The 18,663-nt window shown below is 37.6% G+C and overlaps 1 protein-coding gene across 2 annotated transcripts in view; it reads left to right on the top strand.

The window, feature by feature from the left end:
* The window catches only part of WDR19 (WD repeat domain 19), a 99,874-nt gene that overhangs the window by 11,151 nt on the left and 70,060 nt on the right, over positions 1-18,663 (top strand). For both annotated transcript variants that reach the window (XM_057502155.1, XM_057502156.1), the window contains exons 7-9: positions 11,708-11,788; positions 12,878-12,990; positions 13,264-13,437. In XM_057502155.1, the coding sequence (XP_057358138.1) occupies positions 11,708-11,788; positions 12,878-12,990; positions 13,264-13,437 (368 nt within the window). The remainder of the gene's footprint in view (positions 1-11,707; positions 11,789-12,877; positions 12,991-13,263; positions 13,438-18,663) is intronic.

An 18,663-nucleotide genomic window follows, 5' to 3' on the forward strand; every position in this document is an offset into this window, starting at 1 on the left:
TTTCCCTTAAATAAAATTTGTCTATAACAACTAATCTATAAAATTTAAAAATCTCTATGTGAAATATGTTTATAATTTCATATTCTAAACATCACAAACTTTTCTTTTAATGTATTTGAACATTTGTCCTCATTATGAGTACTGTCTCTACATATCCTCCTTTGTACATTTTCCATTGTCTAATATTAGCATGAATTATCAGCTCTGTGGTTATAGTCAGGCAGTATATTTCTGAGATAACTTTTACTTTATATATGTATATTTAAAATATAAATGTTAATAACTGGATCAGAGTCTGGTCTGCCTGATTCTAAAGCCCATACCTTTTAACTGGTCAGTTAAATTGCTTCCAAACTAACCCTAATGAAATTCAACTTTAGGATTAAATTTTACTACTGTCAAAATTTTCCAGTTCACCAGATATTCAGCAGCTCTTCCTTAAGTGAATTTGTATTACCATAGCTACATAATCTCACCAATGGGAAATTTTACCTGGACTATGTGGTTCATGATTTAGTATTGCTAGAGCAATATTGGCTAACACATTCTTTCAATACCTATACACGGCACTGTGCTATGTACTTTAGAAGAAATATGAAATATGGCCCTTTTATAATCTGTTTCTGCAAACTACCCCTAAAATTTAGCAGTTAAAACAATAAACATATATTGTTTCACAGTTTTTGTGGATGAAGAATGCTGGCACAGTTAAGCTAAGTGCTCCAGGCTCAGTGTCTCTCACAAAGCTGCAAATGCTGTAAGTTAAGGCTATCATCTCATCTGAAGGCTTGACTAGGGGAAAAATCTGTTTCCAAGCACACTCACATGATTGTGGACAGAATTAATTCCTTGCAGGTTTTTAGGCTCAAGACCTCAGTTCTTCTCAGGGTATTGATTAGAAGCCTGCATTATTTCCTAGCCACCTGGATCTCTGCATAGAGTGCCTCACAACACAGCAGCTGGTGAGAGAATGAGAGCAGCCATTCAGGACTTAAGCCACAGTCTCTTAATAAGTAACCTGGTATCAAAATCATTTTTTGCCATATTGTTTTCTCTAGAAGTGAGTCAATAGGTGCAGCCCACGCTCAAGGGTGCTGAGATGGGGATTACACAAAGGCATAAAAAGCAGAAGTGAGGATCACCGTGGACCATTGTAGAGGCTGCCCTCCATTGGCTGGTCCTTTACTCTTAAGAAAATTAATCATGATGAAACACACATGGCCTTTTATAACTAATTGACAAATCTTGTAGTATAGTTTACAAGTCCTATAACATTTGAGAGAGAGAGGAGATCAATGAAAGTGTCATTGTGAATCTTTAAAAAAGATAAGGTGATCTGAATCAATCAGGGTATAGGCTGAACTGTTGTAACAGAGAGAACCAAAATTAAAAGAGCTCTAAGAATATGGTAGTTTGGGTAGCTTTTTTCTCTTCCTCTTTTTCATGCAACAGAGAAACATAGGCAGGTTATCTGTGTATTTCTGCTTCACAAGTTTGTACGGGAGTTCCAGGTTCCTTTTATCTTCTACTCTGCCACTTTCTAGGGTGTTTTGCACTCATCTGTAAGATTAAAGTTAGCATACCAGCCCCAGGGAAGCGAGAAAGCGGAGTGGAATGCAAGAAATGTATAAAGGACCTGATCTGGAAGATGCATTTGTTATTTCTATTCATATCAGACTAGAACCTAGTGATGTGGTCACACCTAACTGCTGTTAGAGAAACTACAAATTTAGTCTGCCTAGGTCACCACCATATGCCCTGCCAAAACTTGTGTAGTGGATACCATAAATCATCTAGCAGTCTCTATCATTCAACCACGCAAAACAGCACGAACAAAGATAAGAAGAAAAACTTACTACAGCTTACTCATCATTTGTTCAAGATTGTTCAAGATTTGCTTGACTGAAGCTATGGACTTTGAGAATTTATAGAAACAAGGCTGAAGAAGAAAGTTATTTCCTGTAACTGAAAAGCTTTAAAGTTAGGCAGAAGTAAGTAACTCAGCCATGCTGAGCAAAACCATAGCATGATTAAAGTGATTCTTAAGATTAATCTAGCATTAGTATAAAACATACTTTATAGAAACCTTATCATTTCAATCATTGTGTTTTGGTGCCTTTTAGAATTATGGTAGATAGACAAAACAAATGCTTTATCTTCCCATTCTTTCTATCCATATCAGACATCATCAGTAGATACTGGCATTTTTTCTCCACTGACTCAAGACATGGCCTTAACAATATTTTTCTACATAACATCCCAGGAAGCCACTACTATTCAGCCATTATTCACATACAATATAATTGTTTCCCATTTCTGGTCTTAAGAAGTAGGTATCCAGAATTGGACATACTGCTTAAGTTGTCATGTGGTAAGCAAAGCATGAATTTATTTTCATTTCTCCTGCTGAGGACTGTCATGTTTCTTGAATCTGAAGATTGCTGTTTTCACCAGTCCTGGAAAATTCCTAGTCATTATCTCTTTAATATTATTTCTTTCCCTTCCGATTCTCTCCTTCTGGAGTGTCTGCTACATGTATGTTGGACCTTCTTATATCTCTTAGTTTCTCTTTCATATTTTCTTTTTCTCACTCTGTGAATCTTTTTTTTTTTTTTTTGAAGATAATTATTTTTTATTGAAGAGTAGTTGACACACAGTATTACATTACATTAGTTTCAGGAGTACAACATAGTGATTGAACATTTATATACATGATAATTCTAGGTACCAGCTATCACCATACCAAGTTGTTACAATATTTTGACTATATTCCTTATGCTATACATTACATCCCGGTTACTTATTTATTTTACAATTAGAAGTGTGTACTTTTTTTGTTTGTTTGTTTGTGAGGGCATCTCTCATATTTATTGATCAAATGGTTGTTAACAACAATAAAATTCTGTATAGGAGAGTCAATGCTCAGTGCACAATCCTTAATCCACCCCAAGCCTAATTTTCATAAGTCTCCAATCTTTTGAGGTATAACAAACAAGTTCTTACATGGAGAACAAATTCTTACATAGTGAATAAGTTACATGGTGAACAGTACCAAGGCAGACATCATAGAAACTTTCGGTTTTGCTCATACATTATGAACTATAAACAGTCAGTTCAAATAAGAATACTCATTTGATTTTTATCCTTGATTTATATGTGAATACCACATTTCTCTATTTATTATTATTATTTTTAATAAAATGCTGAAGTGGTAGGTAGATACAAGATAAAGGTAGAAAACATAGTTTAGTGTTGTAAGAGAGCAAATATAGATGATCAGGTGTGTGCCTGTAGACTATGTGTTAATCCAAGCTAGACAAGGGCAATAAAACATCCACGTATGCAGAAGATTTCTCTCAGAACAGGGGGGGTGAGGTTCTAAGCTTCACCTCTGTTGATCCCCAATTTCTCACCTGATGACCCCCCTGTGACTGTGCCTGTCTTAGATTGTTCCTCCCTTGAGGAATCTTACCCGTCTCTGGCTAACCAGTCATCTTCTGGGGCCATACAGGGAAATGTGAAGTTGGTAAGTGAGAGAGAAGCCTTATTGTTTGAAATGGTTAGCTTTTTATTTCTTTGCATATTTATGCCCTGTAGCTTCTATGCCCAGCATTAGTCTTGAGGTATCTTTACCACTTGGAAGAATTATGATACTCGGTAAATTTGATATGAGGCACGAATTCTATTTAAGGGTTGTAATTAGGAAGGAAGAAGAAAAGCTATAGAAGTAGCAGGCAGCAGAAAACATGGGAAGATTGATTATTTCTTTGACATATCTTCTTGTAGAGTAACTTCAGCATGTATAGGTTTTAAGCTACTACTTAAATTGCGCACACACATTCACATAATAGGAGTATAGTTACATAACCAAAGCATACCTGTAATTACCAGCCATATCCAGTGAAACCAAGAAAATCAGTTAGGCACCTTAGGCATTTGTGAAAACTTATCTATGATATGGTGGATATTGTCCAACTGAACTTGAACAGTCTGAGAGAAATCAGAATCAAACAAATTAAAACAACCCATTCCTGGGGAATGTTCACATCCCTTATGTTCTTTTAACAGTAAATAGTCTGTAGTTGTAAGATTTTGGAGCGCTACAATTTGCACTTCTCCTAATTCTTGATTGAGTTCCAACAGTATAGATCCAGTCAAATTTGTTGTTTTACTGTATGCACAGGACAGCTTAGATATCTCCTTCTTCATTCCCACGGCAAGTCCAGGAACTGGTGGGATGAGTGCATCTACAGCTGTAGCAGTGTGTGGACCTTTGTTAGGGTTTTTTGATGATCATCTTCTGGCATGAGTCTTCCAGAGAGTGCTGATGTTGGAAGTTCTTTTTCATATCGTATCTTAGTTCATTTTCGGGGTAGCCAAATTAGGCTTTGATCTTCTGTATAAACACAAACAGACCCTTTGCCTACACTTTTATATGCCCTTTATACTCTTGTGTAGAACTCATTGGAGGTTACCACACAGGAACTGCCCTTTTTTTGTTTTGTTTTGTTTTGTTTTGTTTTGTTTTTGGTATCACTAATCTACACTTACATGACAAATATTCTGTTTACTAGGCTCTCCCCTATACCAGGTCTCCCCTATAAACCCCTTTACAGTCACTGTCCATCAGCATAGCAAAATGTTGTAGAATCACTACTTGCCTTCTCTGTGTTGTACAGCCCTCCCTTTTCTCCTGCCCCCTCATGCATGTTAATCTTAATACCCCACTACTTCTCCCCCCCTTATCCCTCCCTACCCACCCATCCTCCCCAGTCCCTTTCCCTTTGGTACCTGTTAGTCCATTCTTGAGTTCTGTGATTTTGCTGCTGTTTTGTTCCTTCAGTTTTTCCTTTGTTCTTATATTCCACAGGTAAGTGAAATCATTTGGTATTTCTCTTTCTCCGCTTGGCTTGTTTCACTGAGCATAATACCCTCCAGCTCCATCCATGTTGCTGCAAATGATTGGATTTGCCCTTTCTTACGGCTGAGTAGTATTCCATTGTGTATATGTACCACATCTTCTTTATCCATTCATCTATCGATGGACATTTAGGTTGCTTCCAATTCTTGGCTATTGTAAATAGTGCTGCGATAAACATAGGGGTGCACTGATCTTTCTCATACTTGATTGCTGCATTCTTAGGGTAAATTCCTAGGAGTGCAATTCCTGGGTCAAATGGTAGGTGTGTTTTGAGCATTTTGATGTACCTCCATACTGCTTTCCACAATGGTTGAACAAGTTTACATTCCCACCAGCAGTGTAGGAGGGTTCCCCTTTCTCCACAGCCTCGCCAACATTTGTTGTTGTTTGTCTTTTGGATGGCAGCCATCCTTACTGGTGTGAGGTGATACCTCATTGTAGTTTTAATTTGCATTTCTCTAATAATTAGCGATGTGGAGCATCTTTTCATGTGTCTGTTGGCCATCTGTATTTATTTTTTGGAGAACTGTTCAGTTCCTCTGCCCATTTTTTAATTGGGTTATTTGTTTTTTGTTTGTTGAGGCGTGTGAGCTCTTTATATATTCTGGACGTCAAGCCTTTATCGGATGTGTCATTTTCAAAGATATTCTCCCATACTGTAGGGTTCCTTTTTGTTCTATTGATGGTGTCTTTTGCTGTACAGAAGCTTTTCAGCTTAATATAGTCCAACTTATTCATTTTTGCTGTTGTTTTCCTTGCCCGGGGAGATATGTTCAAGAAGAGGTCACTCATGTTTATGTCTAAGAGGTTTTTACCTATATTTTCTTCCAAGAGTTTAATGGTTTCATGACTTACATTCAGGTCTTTGATCCATTTTGAGTTTATTTTTGTATATGGGGTTAGACAATGGTCCAGTTTCATTCTCCTACATGTAGCTGTCCAGTTTTGCCAGCAGCATCTGTTGAAGAGACTGTCATTTCGCCATTGTATGTCCATGGCTCCTTTATCAAATATTAATTGACCATATATGTCTGGGTTAATGTCTGGATTCTCTAGTCTGTTCCATTGGTCTGTGGCTCTGCTCTTGTGCCAGTACCAAATTGTCTTGATTACTATGGCTTTATAGTAGAGCTTGAAGTTGGGGAGTGAGATCCCCCCTACTTTATTCTTCTTTCTCAGGATTGCTTTGGCTATTCGGGGTCTTTGGTGTTTCCATATGAATTTTTGAATTATTTGTTCCAGTTCATTGAAGAATGTTGCTGGTAGTCTCATAGGGATTGCATCAAATCTGTATATTGCTTTGGGCAGGATGGCCATTTTGACGATATTAATTCTTCCTAGCCAAGAGCATGGGTTGAGTTTCCATCTGTTAGTGTCCCCTTTAATTTCTCTTAAGAGTGACTTGTAGTTTTCAGAGTATAAGTCTTTCACTTCTTTGGTTAGGTTTATTCCTAGGTATTTTGTGTTTTTTTGATGCAATTGTGAATGGAGTTGTTTTCCTGATTTCTCTTTCTGTTGGTTCATTGTTCGTGTATAGGAAAGCCACAGATTTCTGTGTGTTGATTTTGTATCCTGCAACTTTGCTGTATTCCGATATCAGTTCTAGTAGTTTTGGGGTGGAGTCTTTAGGGTTTTTTATGTGCAGTATCATGTCATCTGCAAATAGTGACAGTTTAACTTCCTCTTTACCAATCTGGATTCCTTGTATGTTTTTGTTTTGTCTGATTGCCTTGGCTAGGACCTCCAGTACTATGTTAAATAACAGTGGGGACAGTGGGTATCCCTGTCTAGTTCCCGATCTCAGAGGAAATGCTTTCAGCTTCTCGCTGTTCAATATAATGTTGGCTGTGGGTTTATCATAGATGTCCTTTATTATGTTGAGGTACTTGCCCTCTGTTCCCATTTTGCTGAGAGTTTTTATCATGAATGGATGTTGAACTTTGTCAAATGCTTTTTCAGCATCTATGGAGATGATCATGTGGTTTTTGTCTTTCTTTTTGTTGATGTGGTGGATGATGTTGATGGACTTTCGAATGTTGTACCATCCTTGCATCCCTGGGATGATTCCCACTTGGTCATGGTGTATGATCCTTTTGATGTATTTTTGAATTCGGTTTGCTAATATTTTGTTGAGTATTTTTGCATCTACGTTCATCAGGGATATTGGTCTGTAGTTTTCTTTTTTGGTGGGGTCTTTGCCTGGTTTTGGTATTAGGGTGATGTTAGCTTCATAGAATGAGTTTGGGAGTATCCCCTCCTCCTCTATTTTTTGGAAAACTGTAAGGAGAATGGGTATTATGTCTTCCCTGTATGTCTGATAAAATTCCGAGGTAAATCCATCTGGCCCGGGGGTTTTGTTCTTTGGTAGTTTTTTGATTACCACTTCAATTTCGTTGCTGGTAATTGGTCGGTTTAGATTTTCTGTTTCTTTCTGGGTCAGTCGTGGAAGGTTGCATTTTTCTAGGAAGTTGTCCATTTCTCCTAGGTTTCCCAGCTTGTTAGCATATAGGTTTTCATAGTATTCTCTAATAATTCTTTGTATTTCTGTGGGGTCCGTCGTGATTTTTCCTTTCTCGTTTCTGATACTGTTGATTTGTGTTGACTCTCTTTTCTTCTTAATAAGTCTGGCTAGAGGCTTATGTATTTTGTTTATTTTCTCGAAGAACCAGCTCTTGGGTTCATTGATTTTTGCTATTGTTTTATTCTTCTCAATTTTATTTATTTCTTCTCTGATCTTTATTATGTCCCTCCTTCTGCTGACCTTAGGCCTCATCTGTTCTTCTTTTTCCAATTTCGATAATTGTGACATTAGACCATTCATTTGGGATTTTTCTTCCTTTTTTAAATATGCTTGGATTGCTATATACTTTCCTCTTAAGACTGCTTTTGCTGTGTCCCACAAAAGTCGGGGCTTAGTGTTGTTGTTGTCATTTGTTTCCATATATTGCTGGATCTCCATTTTGATTTGGTCATTGATCCATTGATTATTTAGGAGCATGTTGTTAAGCCTCCATGTGTTTGTGGTCTGAAAAGTTGGTTGGTACGATTTCAATCTTTTGGAATTTTCTGAGGCTCTTTTTGTGGCCTAGTATGTGGTCTATTCTGGAGAATGTTCCATGTGCACTTGAGAAGAATGTATATCCTGTTGCTTTTGAATGTAGAGTTCTATAGATGTCTATTAGGTCCATCTGCTCTACTGTGTTGTTCAGTGCTTCCGTGTCCTTACTTATTTTCTGCCTGGTGGATCTTTCCTTTGGGGTGAGTGGTGTGTTGAAGTCTCCTAGAATGAATGCATTGCAGTCTATTTCCCCCTTTAGTTCTGTTAGTATTTGTTTCACATATGCTGGTGCTCCTGTGTTGGGTGCATATATATTTAGAATGGTTATATCCTCTTTTTGGACTGAGCCCTTTATCATTATGTAGTGTCCTTCTTTATCTCTTCTTACTTTCTTTGTTTTGAAGTCTATTTTGTCTGATATTAGTACTGCAACTCCTGCTTTCTTCTCGCTGTTGTTTGCTTGAAATATGTTTTTCCATCCCTTGACTTTTAGTCTGTACATGTCTTTGGGCTTGAGGTGAGTTTCTTGTAAGCAGCATATGGATGGGTCTTGCTTTTTTATCCATTCTATTACTCTGTGTCTTTTGATTGGTGCATTCAGCCCATTAACATTTAGGGTGACTATTGAAAGATATGTACTTATTGCCATTGCAGGCTTTAAATTCGTGGTTACCAAAGGTTCAAGGTTAGCCTCTTTAGTATCTTACTGCCTAACTTAGCTCGCTTATTGAGCTGTTATATACACTGTCTGGAGATTCTTTTCTTCTCTCCCTTCTTATTCCTCCTCCTCGATTCTTCATATGTTGGGTGTTTTGTGCTGTGCTCTTTCTAGGAGTGCTCCCATCTAGAGCAGTCCCTGTAAGATGTTCTGTAGAGGTGGTTTGTGGAAAGCAAATTCCCTCAGCTTTTGTTTGTCTGGGAATTGTTTAATCCCACCGTCATATTTGAATGATAGTCGTGCTGGATACAGTATCCTTGGTTCAAGGCCCTTCTGTTTCATTGTATTAAATATATCATGCCATTCTCTTCTGGCCTGTAGGGTTTCTGTCGAGAAGTCTGATGTTAGCCTGATGGATTTTCCTTTATAGGTGAACTTTTTCTCTCTAGCTGCCTTTAACACTCTTTCCTTGTCCTTGATCTTTGCCATTTTAATTATTATGTGTCTTGGTGTTGTCCTCCTTGGATCCTTTCTGTTGGGGGTTCTGTGTATTTCCGTGGTCTGTTCGATTATTTCCTCCCCCAGTTTGGGGAAGTTTTCATCAATTATTTCTTCTAAGATACTTTCCATCTCTTTTCCTCTCTCTTCTTCTTCTGGAACCCCTATAATACGGATATTGTTCCTTTTGGATTGGTCACACAGTTCTCTTAACATTGTTTCATTCCTGGAGATCCTTTTATCTCTCTCTGTGTCAGCTTCTATGCGTTCCTGTTCTCTGGTTTCAATTCCATCAATGGCCTCTTGTATCCTATCCATTCTGCTTATAAACCCTTCCAGAGTTTGTTTTATTTCTGCGATCTCCTTTCTGGCATCTGTGATCTCCCTCCAGACTTCATCCCATTTCTCTTGCGTATTTCTCTGCATCTCTGTCAGCATGTTTATGATTCTTATTTTGAATTCTTCGTCAGGAAGACTGGTTAGGTCTGTCTCTTTCTCTGGTGTTGTCTCTGTGATCTTCGTCCACCTGTAGCTTTGCCTTTTCATGGTGATAGGAATAGTTTGCAGAGCTGGGACGAGTGACGGCTGGAAGAACTTCCCTTCTTGTTGGTTTGGGGCCCTCCTCTCCTGGGAGAACAGCGACCTCTAGTGGCTTGTGCTGGGTAGCTGCACGCAGACAGGGTTTCTGCTTCCTGCCCGGCTGCTATGGAGTTAATCTCCGCTGTTGCTGTGGGCGTGGCCTGGCTTGGGCAGCTGCTCCAAAGTGGTGGAGTCGCGTTGGAGGGGGAGCGGCTGGGAGGCTATTTATCTCCGTAAGGGGCCTCCCTGCCCCCTGCAGCCCAGGGGTTGGGGTGCCCAGAGATCCCCAGATTCCCTACCTGTGGATTAAGTGTCCCGCCCTGTCCCTTTAAGACTTCCAAAAAGCACCTGCCAAAACAAAACGACCACAAAAAAAAAAAAATTTTTTTTAATTAAAAAAAAAAAAAAAAACGTGGCCACTCGTTTTTCTTTATTCTCCGGCGCCAGCCTCAGGCATCTGCTCACCAGTCTTGCTGCCCTGTTTACCTAGTATTGGGGTCCCTATCCGTTTAAGACTTCCAAAAAGCGCTCATCAAAACAAAACAAAAAAAAAAAAACGAAAAAAAAATGGTCACTCGTTTTTCTGGTGTCCTTTGGCGCCAGGCCTCTGGTGCCCGCTCACTGTTCTTGCTGCCCTGTTTCCCTAGTATTGGGGTCCCTATCCCTTTAAGACTTCCAAAAAGCGCTCGCCAAAACAAAACAGCAAAAAAAAAAAAAAAAATTGGTCGCTTGCTTTTCTTATGTCCTCTGGTGCCTGGCCTCCAGTGCCCGCTCACTGTTCTTGCTGCCCTTATTCCCTAGTATCCAGGGCCCCCTGCGCACGGTCTGTCTCTGCGCTCTGGCCCGGATGGCTGGGGCTGGGTGTTCGGCAGTCCTGGGCTCCGTCTCCCTCCCGCTCTGCCTATTCTTCTCCCGCCGGGAGTTGGGGGGAGGTGCGCTCGGCTCCCGCCGGGCCGGGGCTTGTATCTTACCCCGTTTGCGAGACGCTGGGTTCTCTCAGGTGCGCATGTGGTCTGGATATTGTCCTGTGTCCTCTGGTCTTTATTCTAGGAAGGGTTGTCTTTGTTATATTTTCATAGATATATGAGGTTTTGGGAGGAGATTTCTGCTGCTCTACTCATGCTGCCATCTTCCGATCCCTCTACTCTGTGAATCTTATAGATAATCTCCTCAGATCAGTTCACTTATTCTTTTTTCAGACTTTTCTGAACTTCTCTCTGTCCCATTGAGTTGTTTTGTCTTGCTCTGTTTTGTTTTAATGACTACTTTTTACTTTTAGAAAGTGCTTTATAATTCTTTTAAAAATCTGTCTGGACTTTTAAAAATGTCTTTTCTCATACTTATGAGTCCTTTTATATCTTTCATCATTTTAAAGTATTATTTTGTGATCTCTCTCTGATAATTTTATTTTTAGGTCTCCTGACTCTTGTCCTTGAAGTATTGTTTTTTTGTGAGCTTTCTCATTTTGAATTGTGAGCTCATCTTCAGGAAGGCTTATCTGTGGAAACTTTTCGTAGCCTTGGAAGAGGCATTGGGTTTATTTTTTGCCAAACACTGCAGGGACTTTCTAGACCAGTTGAAATATAAATTTAAACCTTAGAGTACAATGTGGATAGGAGGGAATGTCTTTGATTTGAAAAGAACTTTTCCAGCTTTTTCTGACTCAAAGCTCAGCCAAGGTCAAGTGGGCTTCCTTATTGTCCCCTATCACCAGTTGTTCTGGATAGTTGTAGCATCAGTTTATACACATACTTTGGTTTTCAGTTTGATCTTTGCTGTGGTCCCTGGAAATTTTCCTTACCTTCTTTCAAGCTTATTGATCCATTTAATAAGATATATTTTGTCTCATCCAGAATTTCTAGATGTTTGCAGCAGTAGAATTTTCAGGTTGGTAGTCCAACATATAACAGAAATGAAAACAAGTTACCTATTTTATTAATTTTCAGAATGAATTTGAGTGTCATTTGGAGTGATAATATTTTTATTCCTACAGACACCAGTGAAATCAGAGCCTAGCGACATGCAGTTTTCCATGATGAAGACTGATGACCGGACCTTTGCTGCTGAAAACACAGTAAGAGTTGTAGATGAAAACCATGCCCAATTTTTCAGATGATTTTGTGGGGTATATTTTTTTCCTTTTCTAGAATGGCTTAGAATCTATAGTGATAAATAAATTATGGTCTATCAGTTATTAAACCATTGTAGACCCTAGTCTCTCAGGCCTAAAAGTTGTTTTTGCTGCTACTGGCTTTCTGGTATTGCAGCAGAGGAGGACATCTTCCTATTACAGTTGGTATTACTCTTCTCATTCTTGTGATAGCAAAAACAGTGAGGGTACCTTTATAAACAGAAGTATTGATTTCTATAAGGCTTTTTGTTTTCACCCTATCTGATGTGGTGACCAGAGCTCTGGAAATTGTGGTTTTTACTTTTTTAATACCTTATAAGCATTTTCCCTGCCACATTTTAAGATTATGATATCCAGATGATTTTCATAATAAGTATGAATATATTTAAGTGAAATAATGAGTCTATTTCTTAAAAAGCTGTTATTAAATTGATAGTAACTTATATTAATAGCACCTTAGAGTCAAGGAAATATATCGAGGTGTTTCTTTTTGTATATATATCTCCATCACCCTAATGTGCCCAGATAAGTAATATACTCTTTTCTATCCCCAATGCAGTGACACCCTCCACTTAGAATTACAGTCAAGTATTGACTCATGTGAATAATAGATGGACACTAGTCTAGCCACATTGACCAGTGACCTGCAGGTGATGGAAAGAGTGCTGATATAAAAAGCCAAGACTATGCTCCAAATTTGAATTCAATTTCAATGAAAATATGTCAGACTTACAGTACTATATTGCATGGTACTCTAATAAGAGGTATAGAGAATTTGAAAAAGGTATTCCACCAGCTATTTTCAAATATTTCAAAGAATATATTGGATATGTTTAAGACCAAGGACCCTTCCCAGACTGTATGTTAGTAAAATGTATTTTTCATCACATTTTCTTACTAATTGTAACATTTAACGCATGCTAAATTTGACTCATTGTTTTCCTAAATCACGTTCAGCTGTTTGAATTTTTATTAATCTTTTCATGAAGCACTAAGTAATTCATTTCATAATCTTTAAATCTTTTCTGACAGATAAGTGTGGTGGTTGGAAAGAAAACTTTGTTTCTTTTTAATCTGAATAAACCAGACAGTCCAATTGATCTGGAATTTCAGCAGCGCTATGGCAGCATTGTCTGCTATAGCTGGTATGTATAAACAGCTCATTACAGAAAGATAGCCATGTGTTTTTCCTTACTAGTTATATTTAATTTTTCCTGTAGCATTTTCACTTATACATATGCATTTTTCTGGATTACAGACTATGATGTAGTATATGAAACTTCCTAGTATATTTTCTGCACATGAGCCTTGATAAATTATATTCTCTAATTCCTTAGTTTTACAGTATTTGCTTATTTATTGTGTTGCCAATGATAATTAGTCTTCCTTTTTGCTATATTATTGTCTTTATGCTCTAGGTTTGGTGATGGCTACATCATGATTGGTTTTTCACGTGGAATCTTTGTGGTCATTTCCACTCATATTCGAGAGATTGGCCAAGAGATATTTCAGGCTCATGACCATAAAGATAGTCTAACCAGTATTGCAGTATCACAGACCCTTAATAAAGCTGCTACATGTGGCGATACCTGGTAAGTTACATTCACAAATTCCCAGGAAAGCTTACATTAGGAATATTCAACAAATTCAACAAGACTTTGATAGCTAATAGAAATCAGTCAGTCATACTTCCTTGTACTCTTAGCACGTGTTTGCAATTTGATTAGCTATACAAGACCTAAAATGGAGTATGCTTGAAAATCAATCTTAAAAATGAAAGAGGCTGTTCTGGGTAAGACAGCCTATGGAGTAAGCACACTTCACCCTGTCTCTCTCACTCAATACAGCTATAAAACCTGGATAGAATGCATAGAACAGCTATTTAAGGACTCTGAAAGGTAAATAGGATCAGGCAGATGGAAGGAAAAAACCAGAATTTGAAGTACCACTGAACCAGTGATGAGTCTCTTTCAGGACTCAAGGCAATCCGAAATACAAAGGAGGCATCAGAGCATAGACAGAGTGATGAAAGACATCCTCTAGTCTGGCTCAAGTTTCAGAAGAGAGAACTCCTAACACTCAATTTTCTTTCTCTCAAGCTCCAGCCACCAAACAATCACAGCATGGCACTGGGAGCAGCGGCAGTGGCAGCAGGAACCCACAGGCACCTAAAACTGATAGGGGGTGACCTTCCTCTCCAGACAGAGGAGATTTGGTCCCAAGAAGATTGGGCAAACTCCTGTTGCTTGTTTTTCTCTCAGTCATCTCACTGCTTGGGTGCTGATAGGTGATGTTGTGGGAAGTAAAAGGCAGAGCAGGGTAACCAGAGCCCCAGCTTTCCTGCTGAAGACCAAAAAGTGGAACTCCAGGGACCCAGAATGTACCAGGGAGATCCTGCAGCAGGAGGAGCTCTGGAAAGCAGCCCTGTAGATATTTATGGACACCCAGGTTCACTCCTGAGCTGCATATGGGTAGCTCATCCTAAACACATACCAAAGATTTTGAGAACTGAACTAAGGGATAGTTCTTACTCAAGTCCTATACTGGCCACCGTGCGGGCCATGCAGGGGCTTACCCAAGTACCCCTGCAAAGGCTTTGAAAATGGAACTGACATTAAAACCATAACCCTCAGAAGACTGGTTGAAACTTGTTTCCTGAACCCAACTGGGCTGATTGCCTCTGTTTAAAAAAAAAAAAAAAAATTAACCTTCTTCATGGGATCTAAATAAGACACAGAGTCTCATCACAAAATCTCAAAATGTCTAGAATATAATCCCAAATTACTTGACATATAAAGAAGCAGGAAAATTTCAACTCAGGAAAAGGCAACCAAAGATGCCAATGCCAAGAAGATGCAGATAGCAGCTATTATAAAAATGCTCCAAGAGGCAACAGCTAGCATTCTCAAAACAAGTGGAAATAAAGTCTCAAAAAGAAATACAACCTATAAAGAAAACCAAATAGAGATTTTAGAACTGAAAAATACAGTTAACGTAGCATACTTAATAACAAAATGGAGATTCCAGAGTAGAGAGTCAGTGAACTTGAAGATAGATCAATAAAAATAACCAATCTGAACACAAGGGAAAAAAGACAAGATGGAGTCTCAGAGCTATGAAACATACCAAAAGGTCTAATATTTAGGTCATAAGAGTCTCAGAAATGACTGGAAACTTCTCCTGTTTGGCAAAAGACATAAACCTATATATTATAAAAGCTCACTAGATAACCCAAAAGAATAAATCCAAAGAAATCTAGGTCCAAACACATAAAAATACCCAAAAGGGGGATAAATCTGAAGGACTCAAGGCCCAGACTGCTGTAAACTAAAGACAAAGTCTTGAAAATGGCCAGAGAGCATTTTGAATGACAGTGGATTTCTCACCATAAATCATTGAGGCCAGAAGGTAGCATCACATTATTAAAGTACTGAAGGAAAAGAACTGTCAAATGAAATATCCATCAGCAATGAAAGTAAAATAAAAACATTCTCAGATGAAGGAAAATGAAAAGAATTTATTGCTAGCACACTTGCTCTGAAAGAATTGGCTGAAGGAAGTTCTTCAGATAGAACAGATGATGAGGTAATTTGGGACATCAAAAATAAAGGAAGAGCAGCGGATATGATAAATAACTGGGGAAATAGACTATATTTTTCTTTTGAAATCTTTAACATGTATGTGGTTATTGAAAACAAAAATTGTATTAGTGTCTGTGTGTTCAGTACATGAAGATGTAATGTCTAAGACAATTAGAATATAAAGGGGAGAAGGTAAAGTTCTTAGGTGATTTCTACATTCTGCTTCAAGTGGAAAATACTACTTTTAAGTAAATTATGAAAAATTAAATACATATAATCTAGAATACCACTAAAACTATATGAAGAGATATATACAAAAATATAATAGATAAAATGAGAACTAAAAAAATGTTCAAATCTAAAGACAAGAAAGGAGAAACAGGAACAAAAGACAAAAGAAACAAATGGTAATAAAACATTAGACCTAAATTCAAAAATAAACTATATTAAATATAAATGACAAAATTATTAGACTATTAGAATGCAATTTTTAAATGACTGTATTATATGCTGTCATTAAGAAACTTCAAATCTAATGGTATAACTAGATAAAAGCAAAAAGATGGGAAAGATAGACCATGCAAACACTAATCAAAAGAAAAATGGGGTTACTATATTGATACCAGAAAAAGAGCAAAGAAGTTACTAGAGACAAAAAGGGATATTGCATACTGATTAGATATAATAATGCTAAATGAATATGTACCTAACAACAGAGCCCCAAAATACATGAAGTAAAAACTGACAGAATCGAAGGGAGAAATAGGCAATTAACACTAATAAGTGGACACTTCAATACCCCACTTCAGTAACGTATAGAACAAAGAGAGGTGATCAACAAGGAAAAAGAAGACTTTGTTATAAATATGTCAAATTAACACTAAGTGGAGCACAAGGTGTGGGATGGTTCAACAACACACAAGAAGAACTGAAGTAGAGAAGTTTTATTATTTACAGGTCCTGGAAGAAGTACTTGGCATTCTTCAAGGGGCCTCCCTGGGAGGTCAAGGCAGAGTGCAGAGGTGCAGAGACATGACCCAGGGCACATGCCTTTAATAGGGCTTATTGATGGAGTGCTTTAGGCTTCCTGGGATAAGTCTGGATTGGTCAATTCAAGCCAGAAGAGTAGGTTTGGTAATCCTTATAGGGGTCTTCTAAGGGGTTCATAAGGGGAAAGTGTTGGGAGGCAGGGGAGACTGTTGATTACAAGGGCTGTTGGGAAAGTCACCTCAGGAACTTATATTTATTTGTGACTCTGTGGGCTGCTATCCACAGCATGTACTTGCATGAGGGGCTAGTCTCAATTTAAGGTCACTTCAGGCCACTTAGCCAAACAAATGAATGCCAAGATAGCAATACCATGGAGTAGCTTAGTCAAAATCTCAACAGACTTGAAGAATGCTTAAATCATCTAGACCTAACAGACATCTATAGAACACACCACCCAACAACAGAATAGACATATTTTCTAAGAACCCATGGAACATGAACCAAGGTAGCTCATGTCCTGGGCCTTGAAACAAGTCTCAACAAATTTAAATGGAAATCACACAAAATGTGTTCTCTGACCATTATATAATCACACTTGAAATCAGTAACAGCAAGACAACAGCAAATTCTCTAAACACTTAGAACTTAATGTACTTCCAAATAATTCATGAGTATATCTCAAAGCAAATTCAAAAACACAGAACTGGATGAAAATAAAAATGCAACATATCAAAATTAGGGTGTATCAAATTAGAGGCAAGTCAACGTCAAATTAGAGGCAACTGCTTTTAAAGCAGTGCTAAGAAGAAAATTTATAGTTCTGAATGCTTACATAGGAAAGAGAAGAGGCCTCAAGACAGTAATCTAAGTTCCTACTCAAGAACTAGAAAAAGGAGCAAAATAAGTCCAAAGCAGAAGAAATAAAATAATAAAGAATAGAAATTAATGAAATTGAAAATAAGAAAATGAGAAAAAAATCAAGAAGGCTTTTTTTGAAAAAAATAAAATTCATAAACTTCCAGTAAGAATGACAAAAAAAGATTCAAATCACCAGTAGGAATGAAATAGGAGCATCTCTACAGATGTAGAAGCAAGTAAAAGGGTAATAAAGGAATGCTACAACCTTACACTCAGAAATTTGACAACTTAGAAGATATGGAACAATTCTTCAAAAACCACTAACTATCAAAACTCAATCCAGATGAAATAGATAATCTGGATTAGTCTTGTAACCATTTTAAAAAACTGAGTAATAATTTTAAAGCTCTGGAAAATAAATCTCCAGGTCCAGATGATTTCAAGAATTCTACCAAACCTTTTAAAAAAAGAGTTAACACTAATTTTACAAAATCTCTACAGAAAATAAGGGGGAACGCTTCTCAACTTATTTTACAAGGCTAGTATTACCCTTACACCAAAATCAAAGAGACAAAAAAATACTTTAGACCAATATCCCTCATGAACTTTACACAAAAATCTTCAACAAAATTTAGCAATCTGAATCCAGCAACATATAAAAAGAATTACACTTCATGACCAAGTGGAATTTATTCCAAGTATGCAAGGCTGTTTTAACATTCAGAAATTAATGCAATTATATGAACAGCTGAAGAAGAAAAGTCATATGATCCCATCAGTTGAAACACAAAAATGTTTCACAAAAATCCAACACCCATTAATGATAAGAATTCTCAGCAAATTAGGAATAGAGAGGAATTACCTCATCTTGGTAAAGAATATCTACACAAAACCTATAGCTAATATCATATTAATGTGAAAGACTGAATGTTTGCCCTCTAAGATTGGGAACAAGGCAGGGATATCCACTCTCACTACTCTAACTCAGCCATTAAAAGTTTAGCCACTGTGGTAAAGCAAGAAAAAGAAACTGCATCCAGATTTGAAAAGGAGGAGTAAAATGATCTCTATTTGCAGATGACATGATTGTCTGTCTAGAAAACCCCAAGAAATCTACAAACAAGAAAGTCCTAAAATTAAAACTAGTAAGTGAGTTTAGCAAAGTTGCAGGATACAAGATCAACATGCAAAAAACTATCACATTTCTAAGTGCTACCAATGATCATGTGGAAACTAAATTAAGAATATGATATCATTTTTAATCACTGAGGAAAATAAAATAATTAGACACTTAACAAATATGTACAGTGTCTCTATGCTGAAAATTACAAATTGCTGCTGAAAGCAAAGACCCAAATGAATGGAGAGACTGTGTTTGTAGGTTGAAAG

The sequence above is a fragment of the Manis pentadactyla genome, chromosome 5, assembly GCF_030020395.1.
Source record: "Manis pentadactyla isolate mManPen7 chromosome 5, mManPen7.hap1, whole genome shotgun sequence".
NCBI lineage: Eukaryota > Metazoa > Chordata > Mammalia > Pholidota > Manidae > Manis > Manis pentadactyla.